Source organism: Battus philenor, unplaced genomic scaffold (assembly GCF_028537555.1).
Source record: "Battus philenor isolate CCGP_79_NKW_IND1 unplaced genomic scaffold, ilBatPhil1.0.hap1 SCAF_29, whole genome shotgun sequence".
Lineage (NCBI taxonomy): Eukaryota > Metazoa > Arthropoda > Insecta > Lepidoptera > Papilionidae > Battus > Battus philenor.
Genome location: NW_027181692.1, coordinates 4,896,905 through 4,913,470, shown reverse-complemented (window position 1 = coordinate 4,913,470; position 16,566 = coordinate 4,896,905). Strand labels below are relative to the sequence as shown.

The 16,566-nt window shown below is 37.2% G+C and overlaps 1 protein-coding gene across 1 annotated transcript in view; it reads right to left on the bottom strand.

The window, feature by feature from the left end:
* The window catches only part of LOC137926399 (modular serine protease-like), a 41,338-nt gene that overhangs the window by 14,375 nt on the left and 10,397 nt on the right, over positions 1–16,566 (bottom strand). Inside the window, exons 3-10 of the mRNA XM_068770001.1 lie at positions 14,346–14,462; positions 13,459–13,518; positions 11,760–11,876; positions 10,443–10,577; positions 9,076–9,256; positions 7,910–7,992; positions 5,936–6,138; positions 4,477–4,692 (exon numbers count right to left, since the gene is read on the bottom strand). Of these exons, the coding sequence (XP_068626102.1) occupies positions 4,477–4,692; positions 5,936–6,138; positions 7,910–7,992; positions 9,076–9,256; positions 10,443–10,577; positions 11,760–11,876; positions 13,459–13,518; positions 14,346–14,462 (1,112 nt within the window). The remainder of the gene's footprint in view (positions 1–4,476; positions 4,693–5,935; positions 6,139–7,909; positions 7,993–9,075; positions 9,257–10,442; positions 10,578–11,759; positions 11,877–13,458; positions 13,519–14,345; positions 14,463–16,566) is intronic.

The following is a 16,566-nucleotide window of genomic DNA, read 5'->3' as shown; positions in this document are numbered from 1 at the left end:
TAGTTTGTACAATTGTCAAATAGCTACGAAGGATATACAAAATTTCGAAAAACTGATGATGACTGGAAAAGTGGAGTGCAACTTAGAGGTCTAGTTCCATCAGTTCGGCATCATGTCAGCTGTAAGGCCTTCCCCAACTAATGCAACGATGCCTGGTCTTCCACAGTCCACATCCAACGACTTCCGCGGACTTGACTCCAGGTCCACCTGGTCTACCATTGATCGCCGCTCTATAACCTTTTAATCCTATCAGTTAGTCGGATCAAATTTGACTCTTAACACCAAACTGCAGGACATCACGAAACTAAACATAGGAACAGGTGGCGAGAAAGAAATTACTCCTTGTCTATCAAGACCTTTAGCAATGAATATTTAACGGAATCAGGCGTTACCTAGCGGAAGTCCATTCTAAGTAAGAAAAGGACCAATATTTAACCACTTCCGCACATGCAGTGGTAGTCGTGCAACAAAGTGCACCGCCCGCCAGTCCGCTGACAAATGCGGCAAACAATGCGAACTACACAACTGCCACCGTCAAGTGCCTGTGACTCTGTGTTTGGCACTAATCGGTGTAACATAACTCCTGAAGATGCCCCGTGGTGGGATGAAACACGTGTTCCTTTTCTTACTTTATCAATAAAGACAAAGGTGAGACAAAACTTATAGCGAGATTATGTTTACATGGCTCTTTTAATGTCAACAATCATGAAACAAGGCATGAAATCACTAGGAATTAATAGGATACTCAAAAAAACTGATAGAGCCTTAGTTTCACGGATAAAGCTTTCTAGCAGTCCTATTGAAACCCTATGTGGAAGTCATATGTTCAGCAGTGAAGGTGTTACCGCTGATGATGAAATAGAATACTAAACGCGTTCACTAACACTTTCATTCGACAGCTTAGAGCAAGGTTTCCTCTCAGCGTCAATAAGGCAGTAACTATACCTTGGAGTTGCAAGTAGAGATGGCAGAGGGAAGGCCACGTGGCTTACAAATGTCATGGCTGCTAAAGCCTTAAGGTTCTAGTTCTGTTACTTTAACTACCCAATTCACCAGGCTACATCTGTGATTTTCGTTTACGAATCTCCACATTCGTGTTTCGATCCCGAGTATAACCATCTCCATGGCTTAAGCTACTATTAAATTTTAATATGGTTAAATAAATGTAACGGCTCGAATGTGCTTAGTAACTGTAAATAAGTCCCAATAAGTAATAAAGTAGGTTTAGTTGAAAAACTTAAACCATGTCGTTATAGACTTAAGTATTTCAAAAGCCCCACAATATATAATATAACAGAACTATCTAATTCATTCATATATTTTTATTAATAATGTTTAAGATATTTTTCTTTAGATATCGATAGATAAATAGTATTTTATCTACATATTAATTTTTTTACCTACCAGATAATACGACAGACAATAATGTTCAACATAATTGCATTACAATAAACACTATCTTTACTATCTTTTTAAATCGTTTAATTTTATTTTTTAATTTAAATTGAATATTTATAGCTAAGACAGGAAAACGCCTATTAGATTATCTAGTTAATAATAAAAATTGATATGTTTACAACTAAGTATACAGATGACAAAGGAACTAAATTAGGAACATTTTTAAAACTACATTTTTTATTAGCAGTCGTCAATGACGAAATATTCACTAAGACATATATTGACTATTTAATGGAATCAGGCGTTACCTCGCGGAAGTCCATCCTAAGTAAGCAAAGGACCAATATTTAGCCACTTCCGCACATGCAGTGGTAGTCGTGCAATAAAATGCACCGCCCGCCAGCCCGCTGATAAATGCGTATGCGGCAAACAAGTGACTCTGTGTTTGACACTAATCGGTGTAATATAACTCCTGAAGATGCCCCGTGGAGGGGTGAAACACGTGTTGAGTGATTTGACGGTGGCGGTTGTGTGATTCGCATTGTTTCACCACTGCATGTGCGGAAGTGGCTAAATATTGGTCCTTTTCTTATATATATTGACACTATCAAGGCGAAGTCATTACGTTCCGATATTTCTTATTATTATTGCTCAATTAAACTAACATATTGTACATCAAATATGAATCTAAATAGCTATTGTTTTCACTAATGATGCCTTACTAATAACTATTTAAATTATTATTAGATTTTCTTCCCCTTATGTTAAAATTGTGAAATGTAAATATTTGCACCATATTTGACTTTGTCATTTCGATGGCCAAGCTTTTAGGTACTCCAGTTACTCCATAGAGCGACCGTTAAAAGCAATCTAAGAGTTTGACGATATCCAAATCCTATAATGTAAGTCAGGGGTGAGCAACCTTTTTTATCAACGATCCAATTTAAATTTTAAAATGTTTTGATTGGCAGCGATTATGTAAAACTAAATAATAATTTACAATCTTTATTTTTTGAAAACTAAATAAGGGAATGTACAAATTTAAACGCAAAATAAAAGTAAAGAAAATTACGGAAAAATTCAACATATCTGAACATTTTGATGAGAAATTTGGCACATTTTTTTGATACAAGCATATACATACATATGTAGCTTTCAAATATTGTATGACTTAGTTTTGATCGGTCGTTATTATTAATTGATTGTTTCGGTTTAGCATGTACCACCATTATGTAATTAATTTTACAACAATATATTGATGAGAGAAAGTTGATAAAACATATGTATTTTATAAATGCATATTTGGGCTGCATAATCATGTTTAGAGAGCCGCGTGTTGCTCACCCCTGATGTAAGTAAAATAAAGGTTCCTGTTGAGGTCCCTTGAGCTTTTACTGTTAATATTTCTATGCTAAATGGCTTCAGTATTCAACAACGAACCCAGTAAAACTGTAAATGCCAACAGGCTCAGTGCATTTGTCATGACAAAAAAAAACTGGAATGTCAATGGTGTCACTATTATGTATATAGTATCACCACGAAGCCTTTGAACTGTAACATATTAAAGCTCACCATTTTTATGTTAGAGAGCCTCTTAAAGGTAACTGTGATTATAAATCGAGTCATTGGATAAATATTTTGGTATGTGAAAAAATTGGCGATGTATATATATAAGACGCGGCTAGCTTTCCTCACTAATCTTACATTATTTAATGGAATCAAGCGTTACCTCGCGGAAGTCCATCCTAAGTAAGAAAAGGTCCAATATTTAGCCACTTCCGCACATGCAGTGGTAGTCGTGAATGAAATGCACCGCCCGCCAGCCCGCTGACAAATGCGTATGCGGCAAACAATGCGAATCACACAACCGCCACCAACAAACTACTCAACACGTGTTTCACCCCTCCACGGGGTATCTTCAGGAGTTATGTTACACCGATTAGTGTCAAACACAGAGTCATTACTCTGTGTTGTTACGCATTTATCAGCGGGCTGGCGGGCGGTGCATTTCATTGCACGACTACCACTGCATGTGCGGAAGTGGCTAAATATTGGTCCTTTTCTTAATCTTACATTAGTTTATGCAAGATACTCTTCTTTTTAGATAGACACCCACTGCAAGGCTTAGGTCTCGCCCAAAAGATACCACGATCTTTACTGTGTGGTCGGTTTGTAGTGGGAGCTCTACCAACGCCGCGTATACCGGATGGTCGCCATTCAAGTACCTTCCGGCATCAATGGCGATGTATATACTTAATACTAAATTGCTAGAACTTTGCGATCCCTTTGATAATAGTAAGGCGCATCTTGACTGATGGTTGTATCCATATAATTATACAGGGTGAAAAAGGTTTAAAGGGGTGAAAGTATTGCTCTCTTTCCAGCAAAAAGCTCTACAGCTTTTCCATCTATATACAATCACCCTGTTTAAAGTGATCACTCTGAAATATATTACATTAATTTAATTTTTCTACTAGATTGCGACAGTATAATTATTTCTTCTAGGAAAATTCTCAAAATACTTTATTTTTACTATATTATTTCTGTGATCATTGATTTTCGGAAAAGGTGTTCCATACATAAATTAACAGAAAGTGAAATTTCACCCCTATAAAACTTTTATGCTTATAAACAATCATCCTGTATATTTAGCGTCAGATTTATTAGATTTTTACTAGTTATTCTTAAAGTGTATAATACCGTTGTCTAAATTAACGACCAATGTATTATTTTTAACAAGAACATCGACTGTTGATGGTTTATCAGCCTTATTAGATGTTACACCCATTCTCCAATCGCCTTCGTCTATATCGTAGTCCGTGCTTTCTGATTCAGCTGGCTTAACCGGTTTAATCTGTTGCCAGACCGGCTTAGCTGTCCCCGGTTGAAACAATGGTTGTTCTGTGGCCAGCTGTACCCAAATAGGTCTGCCGGTAGACGATAGTGTCCAATCTGGCTGTGGGGTACCTGGTTGGTTTGAATCCTGGGAGTTACCTGTTGTATATTGGAACTGACCAATATGAACCTCAACCTTATCTTTTATAAGAATCGTTATATTAGTGCCGTCTTTGACCAAACCTGGTGAACAGATGGCGATGTAGTCCCAACTGCCCTCAATGCATCTCATGAAGCCGAGGGTTCCGGATGCGTAGTAGTTGGGAGCCCTGCAGAGTGGTTGTACCAGGGTGCCGGTGGGCTCGTACTCTCGACAGGGTCTGGTGCCCTCAACTCCTGTATTATCTCTCAGTAGACATCGGTATTCTACGCTAGGGTGTGGTGGTAATTTGCAGTAACCTGTGTAAAGATTAACCAAATGTTATTATTTCCTTTGCGTTTTAATGTTCACATGGTTCATACAATCTTATTTATGTTTTTATTAATATTTATTTGAGAAATTTAAATTAAAAAATCTATAAGTTACTAAAATGAGGCAAAATATATTACATTGTTTTAACTATTTTTAAAACCAGCCAGTTGGATACTCCATAGATAAACTAATGCAAGCACAAATGCTTTTAAGTTTGTTTTTACATTACTTTAAATTCAAAGGACTATTGTGTTTTGCTTTGACAACATTTAATTGTAATTTATGTCTGTAGCTTTAATTATAAATATGTTTTGTTGTGAAATTTATATCAGAATGTATGATTCTCAAGTAATTTTTTTTTAAATATATGTAAAGTTGCTTCAAACTTAATTTTTGAGATTTTTTCATATAATTGCTTTATTGGCGTGTGGTATTGGTAGTTATTTACCACGAATCTCTTATACGAGATTACTAGTTGTATTGTGCTTAGGTAGCTTGGTATGACTTATATTTTAGGCCACATAGTGAGCTGAACAGATGACTACTAAAGCCTTAAGGTTTTGAAATAGAGACAATGAAACAGCAACTATAATTTTAGTTTGATTTTAATCCCGTTAGCCTTATGTGCCTGTTAATTAAAATCCTACTCAAATCCTAGTCAAATTCCTCCTCCCTACCCTAATCTTATTCTAACGTCACTTCGAAGTTCTATGGCACGTTGGACCGGCTAAGATAGCGTAGGAGGTCCACCCACAAGGTGTATGGAGGACCTTGTTAGAGTCATCAAAAATCGCTGGATGCATACCACTTTCAACCTGTCTTATTAAAAAATCTATGGGGGATACTTATGTTCAGCAGGGTAACTTTTTTAACTATTTAAATACAGAAAATTTATATGTAAGTAAATATTTTCCTATTATCTCTTATAAGTAAAAATCTAGGAGAGTTTAGAACAATAATTAAGATTGGACTTTTGGACTGTGGTACAAAAATGAGTTCTTTATACTGAAAATAATAATGTATTATTATTTAAAAACACGGGATTATAGGGATTTCTGAAAATGATCAAAAAATATATTTCACTGAATTTTTCATGACCTAAGGGATCGACTCTTTTAGCTTTTAAAGTAATTGGAATCTTTTTCTAAATTTAAAAGAGCATATGTCCAGAAGTGGACTTTTTACAATTGAAATGACGATAATGATTAATATTTGTAACCCGATACTTACGAATACAATTAGGAATAGGAGAAACCCAGAAGCCGTCAAAGCAGAGCACGGAATCGTTGCCGTTCAATCCGTATCCAGGGTTACAAGTGACCGTCAGGGAAGCGCTCTTGTAGCGTTGTCCAGGAGACGCAGCAGGAGCGCCTTGCACCGTATATCCACCATGATCCGGGTACGGTGGTAGCACACAGTTCCCAGTTTGTGGTCTGTAATTACAATTGATCTTAGATCCACGGTCAAAGAGGAGATCTTTACAAGGAACCAATAAAAGAAATTTCATGACAAAGCCCACAAATTACAACAAATCTTAAAACTAGTCTAGGACTTGATAATAGATGTGCAGAACATCATCATCTGAAAGTATAAGTTAAAGTAAAACTAAATTAGACATAGAATTACAATAAGACAATATACACAGGAACTATGTAATAGACTGTTTGATTTTGAACGATGCAGTCTTGTCATGAAAAATAACCAAGGTCAAGTAATCTGTGCCAACTGCCAGATGGAAGTAACTTGATGATGATGATGATGACTTGAAATATTTAGATAAATACTTTAAAGAATGAGGCGCGAGGTGATCATCATATCAGCCGTAGGATGTCCACTGCTGGGCATATGCCTTTTCCATAGACCTCCTATAACACCGTTTGGAAGGAACCTGCATCCTGCATTTTCCGACGATCAGAGGCAAAGCTCAATAATACAGAAATTCACCTTATGTAGACAGTTCAGTGTTTTTAACTTGAATAATAAATACAACAATTTTCTATTTTGTCTCTATATATATAATATAAATAGCACTGGTGTGAATTTTGATTTCGTTTTTCAAAATCCCGGTAGCTCTTCATAAAGAGCAGGGTATATATTTTTTTAATGAGGCCTCCGCTATTGGGACCTCTCCTTCCACCCCTATTTTGTTAGGAACAGGGTTTTTTATTTCTTAACAATTTTTTCAAATGAATTTTTTATTTTCGTCCTCGTCTTTCATAGTTCACAATATCTTTTTTTCTTCCTTCTACCATTACATAATTCCATCTTCCCTTAGCGGAGTATATTATTAATAGGAGATAGACTCGCGATAATAATTATTCTACGATTACTAGAAAAACTCGAAGTTATTTAACGAAACATGCTCGGGATTTTGAGTTACATACATGTACGAAAGTGACCGAAATAGTCCAGCGATTTAACATTAACTTGTAGTAGCAGTGTATAGTAGTCTCGGGAGACTAAAGGACCGTCAAACGCAGTATTTGACGTCAGCCTAAAAGAACAGACCTTATAAGTGGAAAGAAGGAAAAAAGAAGAGAAGGCGCTAGGTGCAAGCTGCTTATTAAGGATCTTGTTAGAAATTTTTGTAGGAGGCTTATGTCCAGTTGTGGGCCTTCTTGTACTAAAATGATGAAGAAGAAGCCGAATAACTCTTATATCGATCTTTGGACTCTCTATACGGTGACTGATCTGACTTCGGCTGTCATACAATGTCTTTAGCTATAATCAAATCTAAAAAAATCTCAATTTAAATTTACGAGTCGGTAGAAGCGACTTGGATAGCCGTGCGATCGGCGACATAGTCAAGGTTGCAAGAAATCGTATATGGGGTTGTTTGTGGAGACATATGCCTTGTAGAAGGCGTTTATAGGCTGTTCATCTGGCTGGGGTGTAAAGATTCCTGAGTCGCTACTACGAGTCGGTAGAAGCGACCTGGATAGCCGGGCGATCGGCGACATAGTCAAGATTGCAAGAAATCGCTGTATACGGGGTTGTTTGTGGAGACATATGCCTTGCAGAGGGCGTTTATAGGCTGCCATGATGATGAACCATCAGGTGATGGAGGCATATACATGCCTTGCAGAGGGCGTCTTTAAGCTGACATGCTGATGAACCATCAGGTGATGTGTCCATGTTTTCAATTTATCTAGCCGTAAACAATTTGGTTTCCATGACCCTGGAAGATGTGATAAAGACACTCACTGCGCTGTTGTGGAGGTGGTAACTGATGAAATTCTGTTACACAGTTCGTCTGACTCGTCCGAATTGTCGGCGCATTCTTGTATCTGAAAAAATACATGTTAAAGTATAGATGTTTGATCACTGATAAGAAGTCGAGTTGATTTTAAGCAAAATTTTTGGATTAACATAGCAAACTCTTTTACAGATGATTTTTGAATTTTAATATTAAAGTTGTCTTACTATACTATATGTGTATTTGGTGGCAGATTTATGTTTTGTTAGTTATATTAAAAAAAATTGACACATATGGGTATTTAATTTTTTAAAGAGTTTGTCTTCTTAATGTCTGCCGTTGAGATATTCCACTGTACGAAATGGAGCCTTGTGTATTGCGCCACACAATACAGTATAGTTAGTTCAATTGAATTGATTCCTTGGCAAATATTATGTTTTAAATCCAAAGTTCAGGGTTCAACTTAAAAATTAACAAATCTAGACGGGTGCGTTCCAGATGTACTAAGTTATTCGCACGTAGTAAACCGCTCTACCCGAGGAGAGCTGTGTAGTGTTGATGTTGTCTATATGCGGCTTGGGACGGCAGCGTGGACCTTAGGCGAGCCGAGGATGGATCCGAATCCAACCTCGGTTCGCCCACGTTGCTCGTGGTTAGGGAGTGGGTGGCCGCCCCCTAAAAACGGGTGTTGTGGTGTAGTGTGTAGCATTTGGTTCTGTTGTATTACGTTGTATTACGCGGTGTTCAGTGCGGGATGCCGTAGGTACAGTGGTTGCTGGTGTTGTGTTGTGAGTGTCTGCAGCGAGTGTGGTGTTCTGTGGAAACCCTGTGATGGGCATGATAAATACATGTTTGGGACGTCTCTTGGCCTTTACTGAGTTACGGGGAGAATAACGAGCACTCGCCATGAGAGGGTTTGGGTGGGAAGAGGCCGACTCAAAGTATCTGTGCAGGCCATAAAGAATTCTTGGACCGTCAGGAGTTTGAGGTCGTTATGGAGGTCTACATTACGCTGTTATCACTCAGAGAGGCCTCCAGGCTTGCAACTTGCAAGAGCAAGAGAGCTTGCAAAAGTTAGAGAACTCCCTGGGGAGCCTTTGCTCGGGCTTGCTACTAACAGTTTCATTAGATTGGATTATTTCAATTATATAAAGGGTAAATGAACATTGCTTACCCCATTGCAGTCAGAGCCCTGATCCACGCAGGCTCCATATGCGCACTGGAACAGGTAAGAGGGGCAGGTCTTCGCTGCGCAAGCTCTCACCGTCTCGTCAGACCCATCAGCGCAGTCCACGACTCCATCGCAGTGGTTAGCCGCGGGGATCATGTCTCCATTTAGACATTTAAATCGACCTCTGAAATTGTATACATTAAATTTTGTTAAATTTCTAATAATGTTAAAATAATTTACGATTCAAAAGTGTCTGTAAATGTTCGCCTAAACATATTTTGAATGTGAATTTGTAACCAGTGTTTTGTTTTCACTATACAATAATACACATATATAAAAATATTTCACTATACGCCAACACACTGCTTTGCGTCGTTTCGTTTTGCGTATTTTCGAAGTTGAGTCGCTCTTTTATTAGACCTAATTTTCATATGTCGTCAGATTTTTGAGATTGCGTCTTTTTTTTCTAAAAGTTTGCAACATTTTGTTTCTCATAGCGCCCATGCTTTCAAAACTCGGGGATTTTCTTTATAACTAAAAATCAACGCAATTTTAATATCGATTTATTTTACATGATTTGCTGTTGAAAATCTCAATTCAATTTGCGTCGAGTTTTTTTGGAACATAACCATGACGCGAAGTAGGATATCATTTTAGTTATATTTAACAAAAAAAAAATCTTAAGAAATGAAGCCTTTGTGGTAATCTCAGACGTAAGAGGCATTTTTTATTTACTAATAAATATTGTTGTATCCTGTAAATGAGTAAAAACTTTTATTTATAATATATCTACATGGTCCAAAAAACATTTGCATGCATCATAATTTTAATAATATTAGTTTATGAGGGCGCCTATTTTCGCAAACAGTGTGTGCAGTTTGGTGATTTTGTACAACCATAATTTTTTTGTTAATAATATATGTAAAATTATTATAAAAAATACACATTCTGATATCAGTTTAATCATTTTATAAATAGCACTATCTTAAAAAAATGGCGGTGTTGTGATAAGCTGCTTCTTTCCGGAGCAACATCAGAGACGTGCATTGAAACAGTATGCAGAGAGGTACATTAAAGCCGTATATTGTTGTGGATCTCCGCAGATGACCCAAGGTCACCGACGTATCTTGAAGAATTGATCGTCTGAAGTGGCAGTGGGTGGGGCATCACTTCAGCAACAAACTGACTTTTGAGTGGTGACCATGAACCGGTATATAAGGCGTGGATAAACCTCCACAAGGTGGACCAACCATATACTTCAGATCGCGGAAATTTCCTGGATGTAAATAGCACAAGGCCGATGCCTTACAATAAACGTCTATCAGATGACATGATGGTGATGAATGAACAAGAAAAAGCAGATGACTTACTGTATCTCATCTGTCTCATTCCTGCAGCGTGGGAGAAGTTCGTCAGAGTTGTCGGCACACTCCTGGATACCGTTGCAGGGTGCTGTACCGTCAACGCACGCCCCGTACGTGCATCTGAACCAGTTGTACTGGCACCTGGAAATGGTAAATTTCGCATTTGGTATTCATGCTTAGGTTTTTATAAAGCACATGGGTTTTAGCTGGTTATTTCGTGGATTAGACTAATAATTTGTTCATGACGATAGCAAACAATTTAAAATGTATTTACAAAGTTGTTGCAAGGTTTCTGGACAATTTAAATCGCAATAACTTCAATTCGTCTCTCCTGATATAGAGTCGGTGGATGTGTGCCGATTCCTACTGGTTCTATCTGAAATCTATGGGAGAGCTCTATGTCCATCGGTGGACTTCTTTAAATTCGTTCTATACGTCAGCATGGCAGCTTTCAAGTATTAGGGGGACCAAAAAGTAATGTCGCTTTCTTAAGTTAAATTCATATGACTACATTTTTAACAAGTTTTTTATTTCTAATCAACAATATATTCACCTTCGTTATCAACAACCTTTTACCGTTTAGTATACAAATTTTCAATGCCGGAGCGGTAAAAACCAATCGGTTTTTCTGTAAAATATTTCGACAGAAACGACTTTACTTTCCGGTCCTTCTAATAATTGTAGAGTAAACACATATTTTGAACACCTCTTGAGTAATGTCGGCAATGATGCACCAAACTTCTTCATTGATCTCTGAAGACATAAAAGGACCGCTCCTCTACCGCTGGGCTGTATTTAAAAGACTATGATCGGAGTATGAAATAGAGTTAAAAGTCGAGTTAACCATTGGTTGCTTCGCCCCTATGATGAGTCTTGAAGGAAGTCACTGACAAGAATGTCAAAAATTAAGTAAAAAACAGGAGAAAATTAAGATGAATATTGAAACGAAATAAATATGTTATAATGTGAATTGTAAAACGTAAGAGAAAGTAATTTTTTTAAATTGTAGAAATAAATAAATACAGAATAAGATACAATAAATATAAATAAATTTAACATTAAAGAATAAATATTGTATTATATTTACTATTTTATTTCTGATATTATAAGCGATGTGTGGAAGAGTTGTATTGTTTTATAATGGATAATATAGTAAAATATGAAAGAAAATGTGAAGAAAAAATTATGCAATAAAAAATTATAACTGAAAAAATTATTAAAACCTGTTAAAATGTCGCTAACCCACTTAGTAAAGGAACAAGAAAAAAAACATAAAAGCCTTCTTTCTGACGTCAGTCTTTGATTCATATTTAAGATACTTACTTCTCTTTTCTGCAGAGAGGATATGTTTCGTCGCTTCCGTCTGGGCAATCGACAATACCGTCACATTTCCCGTCGAAGCTGATACAGGTGCGATCTCGACATTGCCACTGGTTCTTTCTGAAGATGTAAGATATAAACAGTATAAACATGATGAAAAACGTATTTCTTTTATTTTTGGACTGAAAGGTCCTTAAGAGACGACAACACCTCCTACTAGATGTACCGACTACATTGTCAGGGTCACAGAAAGTCGCTCCATGCGGGCACCGCAAGACCGGCAATCGCGGTGATCTTTAGGGTAGGCCTGTGCTTTGCAGTGAGCGTCTATAGCCTGACATGATGATGACAAGGCCGTGTAGGTGATGGAACTAATGTCCACCACAAGTTGGTAAACTAGATCATGAATCTCGCAGCTGTTATAGACTTCCACAAGATTGCATTTCGAACACGTAACTGAATATCAGCACATTGTCAACAACTTCCTTGCGCGTGCGCATGATTTAAACTTCTGTTCGGTAATTGTTAAAATTAATTTATGCAATACCATAATGGTAATTTAATTACGTATACGATATTTTTAGGAACAGATAGGTCTGATGTTGTCACACAATTCTTTTGTGAACCCAACGTTATGTTGGACTGACATATTGAAGCTAGTAATAATATATTAGCTTTATAATGAACTATCTAATAATATACTAGTGTACTTATATACAACGAGCGGTAATATAAGAATTATTATTCTTAACACGTTGAACGCCAGCCTGAAAAACTATGTTTAGTTCAGTGGGCCGCGACGGACACCTTGTGACTGCCATCATGTTGGGTCCAAGAGGCCGCGTCGGACACCATGTGTCTGCATGCCCTCGATCACTTGAGAAGCCTCTAGGGAGCCAACGGACAGTGTTTCGACTGTTTTTACCAAGGCATGTGACCCGCGCGGTCCCGCAGAAAAATAATGGGTAAATCGCTGTTTCCGTAAGTCGCCCATTATTTTTAAGAGTTTTACTGACAATATTTCCAAAAAAACACCTTGGCGATTTTTTGACGATTTTCGATTTAATGGTGTGGCCCCAGGGGACAGTATGCTGTCGGACACATGGTGTCCGCCATGGCGTTCAACGTGTTAAAAATGCCTTGACATCGAACCCGCGATAGTCATTCTGCCACTGCAACATCTTGGTTGGAAAATCTGCACGATCAGTGACTTCAACGTCATGTATCGTAATTACCCATTGAAATAATCATGTTTAAAAATTTAAATGTTCTACTAGATACCCTAAATTTGTTGAGCATTGGACAGACAGTCTTCTTTTACCAATGACGGTACGATTTATAATCCTCTGTGGCTTTTAGTTCTAAGATAAGATATCTTAAGAATTATTGATCCTAGTATTCGCAGATTTTCAATGTTTGTATCATTCGAGCCTCATTAGCAAGTCCGAGGTATATTTAAAGGATTATAAAGAAGATGCCGGATGCAAGCCGCTTTCAACCCATCTTATTGGAAATCTATAGTAGAATTATTTATACATTTGACATATACATACATATACATTACCTGGATACGTGATGCAAGCGGTTCCTATCCTAGCTATCATTTCATCACAACCTCTTATAACATGTGATGAAACATTTCGATATACTATTGGTCCTAAGGTACGTAACACATTTTTCTTATTTATAAAATATTTCTTACCTACAATTGCTCGTTGCTTGCCTTTTCGACCTCGCGTAGGGATACGTTAGTGAAAGCTGTCTGAAAATAAAAATATAAAAGGCTTAATTGAATTAATATATTAAAAATATTTAGACAGACCTTACTTCTATAAATATTTTAATTTTGTTGTCGTTGATTTTCATTTTGTAATTTCATTAATATTTCTCTGTCGTTATGGTTTTTTTTTTAACATTATTGACTGTACGCATATGGGTCTTAAAATATAGACATGTTACCTTTACTGAAATAAACACGTGTACGTGAACCAATTTCACACTTAAAAGAATTGATAAAGGCTTGTATTGGTAAAGTTTCATGGCTACACCCGCTGGAATAATGTTCTAAAAGGTTCCGACAGTCGCGGCTTGTTAATGGCATGGTGCGGCGATAGTTGTTCAAAGGCAGCTTTCGCTAAAATAATGCCGCGCTGTGATATAAAATAATTATAGAATCTAAGTAATAAAAATGTGATATAAAATAACAATGTAATTTTAAAAAATGTAAAAAGAAATGAGGAATGAATGAAAGGTGATACAGAGCAAAAGGGAAAGAAAGTAGAATTGTGAAATGAAAGAATAGACCGAAAGACAATGTGAAGTATGAAAGAAGAGAAAGAAAATAATAATAAATTTTGTGAAAAATTAAATAAATTTGCCCAAAAAGTCCCTGTCCCACAAAAGATAGGGGGTACGAGAGGCCCCCAATAGCGGTGGCCAATAATAAAAAAAGAAATAATATCGCATGTTGGGGCTAGCGGATTGTGCGATTGTATATAACTTATACTGTGGTAGATACAAGCCTACAGGAGGGAGAAAAGGAGGCTGAAGTACCACATGGGTCCAGATCATTAAACAGCTAATACTCACGAGCTGGAGACTCCCGTGCACAGGTCTTCGTCGCTGTGGTCCAGACAGTCGGGAACGCCGTCGCATATCTGGGCAGCTGCCACGCAGCTACCGTCGCCACATGCCAACTCACCCGTGCTGAAATGAAGAATATGTGACTTCTAAATCAATTCACAATCCATGGCGTTCAAACACCCTCGAATAACTGGCTGATTTTTTCAAATCAATGACAAAAGTGTTGCTATAGTTCCTTCTGTCACTTGTCTAGTATACGACACATCTCTTAACACGTTCACTGCGGGCCCAATTTTGAAGAACTTTCAGCTGGTGCGGCTGAGGTCGAATCAGCCTCAAGCTGAACTTCCTAGTAGTGCGGTTGAGGCCTTTTCTGCCTCATGTTCATCAATATTTTTTTACAATATTGAGTCAATGCTTCGCAGACATAAAGAAAGCTATATTTGTCTTTGACATACCGCATACGGTTGAGTGTAAACAGCCGCCGCACTAGAATGAAAACACGAGTTTTAAGCGCCGCACCAGTGCAAAGTCTACCATGAGGCTGAATCGACCTCAAGCCGCAGTGAACGTGTTAACCGGCAACCGAGTAAGTATCACGTATCCTTTTTTTTGCGGCCCCCGCTATTGGGGACCTCCCCTTCCACCCCCTATTTAATTGGGAACAGTGTTTTGTATTTCTTAATAATTTTTTCACTTGAATTTTTATTTTCGTTCTCGTCTTCCATAGTACACAATATCTTTTTTTCCTCCTTCTATCATTCTACAGTTTCATCTTCCTTTCTCAATCATTCCATTCCTTTCGTACATCCTCAAACACTTCAGTTATCCATTTCTATTACAGTATCACAGTTTTAATTGGTTTAATTATTTTCTCGTGTGCATCAATTTTTCACAGATTTATTTTACGTTTTTTTTTTTAATATCAATGAATCTATTTTAATAACTTTACAATGTTTTATCCACCTATATTTTGTTCCTGTCTATTGCGTATTGTGCAACTTTCCTAAAGAGTTGGAGGCAAGTGTTGCCTCCTCTATCTTTTTGCCTAGCCGGCATTCGATCTCACGTATCCTTTACAAGACGTTAAGTTTTACGATTTAAGAAAAATCTACGACAGAAGATTTTTCTTTATTACCGAAGCTGCAAGATCCGGAACGGCTAACAGGGCTCAATAACCATCGAATATAGATTTTCGCATACAGCACTCATAAGTGTGGAGGCAGCATATTTAATTTTGTAATTTTGAAGCAAAAAAAACTGTAAGAGCGTAAATAAAAATCGGTAAAAATATATCACAGGGAAATGGATGTATTATTCTCGAAAATCCGTTTATCATTAATAATGCCTAAAGAAATCTACCCACAGCAACGTACCATACCATGTCCGTCAGGCACGGTTAGGTTTTTTCTCGTGGAAAACAAAATGTGTAGCCACGCCCCGCCGTGCACTGGAGGCGGTAACGGTCAGTGACGGAACGATTTCTATCAAATTTCGCAATTCTTACATTCTTCTCATGACGTACATGAATGATTCAAAGTATTGAGTCCATGACATAAATACATTTAAAAAACTTTTAAGTTAAACGGTTTTTTGATACCCATATCGTGGTGGTTGTGGAAAAATATGTGCCTAGTCCTCCATATTGGAACGGCGTCCATATTGAATTTTAAATTTTGACCTAATAATCGTGCTTTACTAGTGTAGCCCTTTCATTTGATATCCAAATTGAGGGGGTTAAGGAAAAATATGTAATCCGCCATTTTGTATCGGCGGCCATCTTAGATTTATAATGTTATTGATTTTATTATATTGTATTGTCATCTAAATTAAATGTGTGTACCAAATTTCGGATCAATCTGACAACGGAAAGGTGCTTAAATTTCAATTTCTAATTTTGACCTAAATAAACAAATTCTGTACGGGTCGAACTAAATAAAACCGTTTAAAAATGAAGAAATAAGTGAAGAACTAGGATTATTCCTCATCTACTTTCTATCAAAGAGTCAAGACGCATTTACGTGAATGGCTATAGCTATGACAGGATACCAACAGAGATGATAGGACTTGCCGTGACAAGTTCACAGCTTGACCGCGACGACAAAAATGTGAAGCGAATACATCGATTCATCTATAGAAATCGATTTCGACACTGAAAAGCGTTTCGAGATATACAACAACTATTTTTTATTTAAAATTATAATTCGATTTGTAAATCAATGTTATG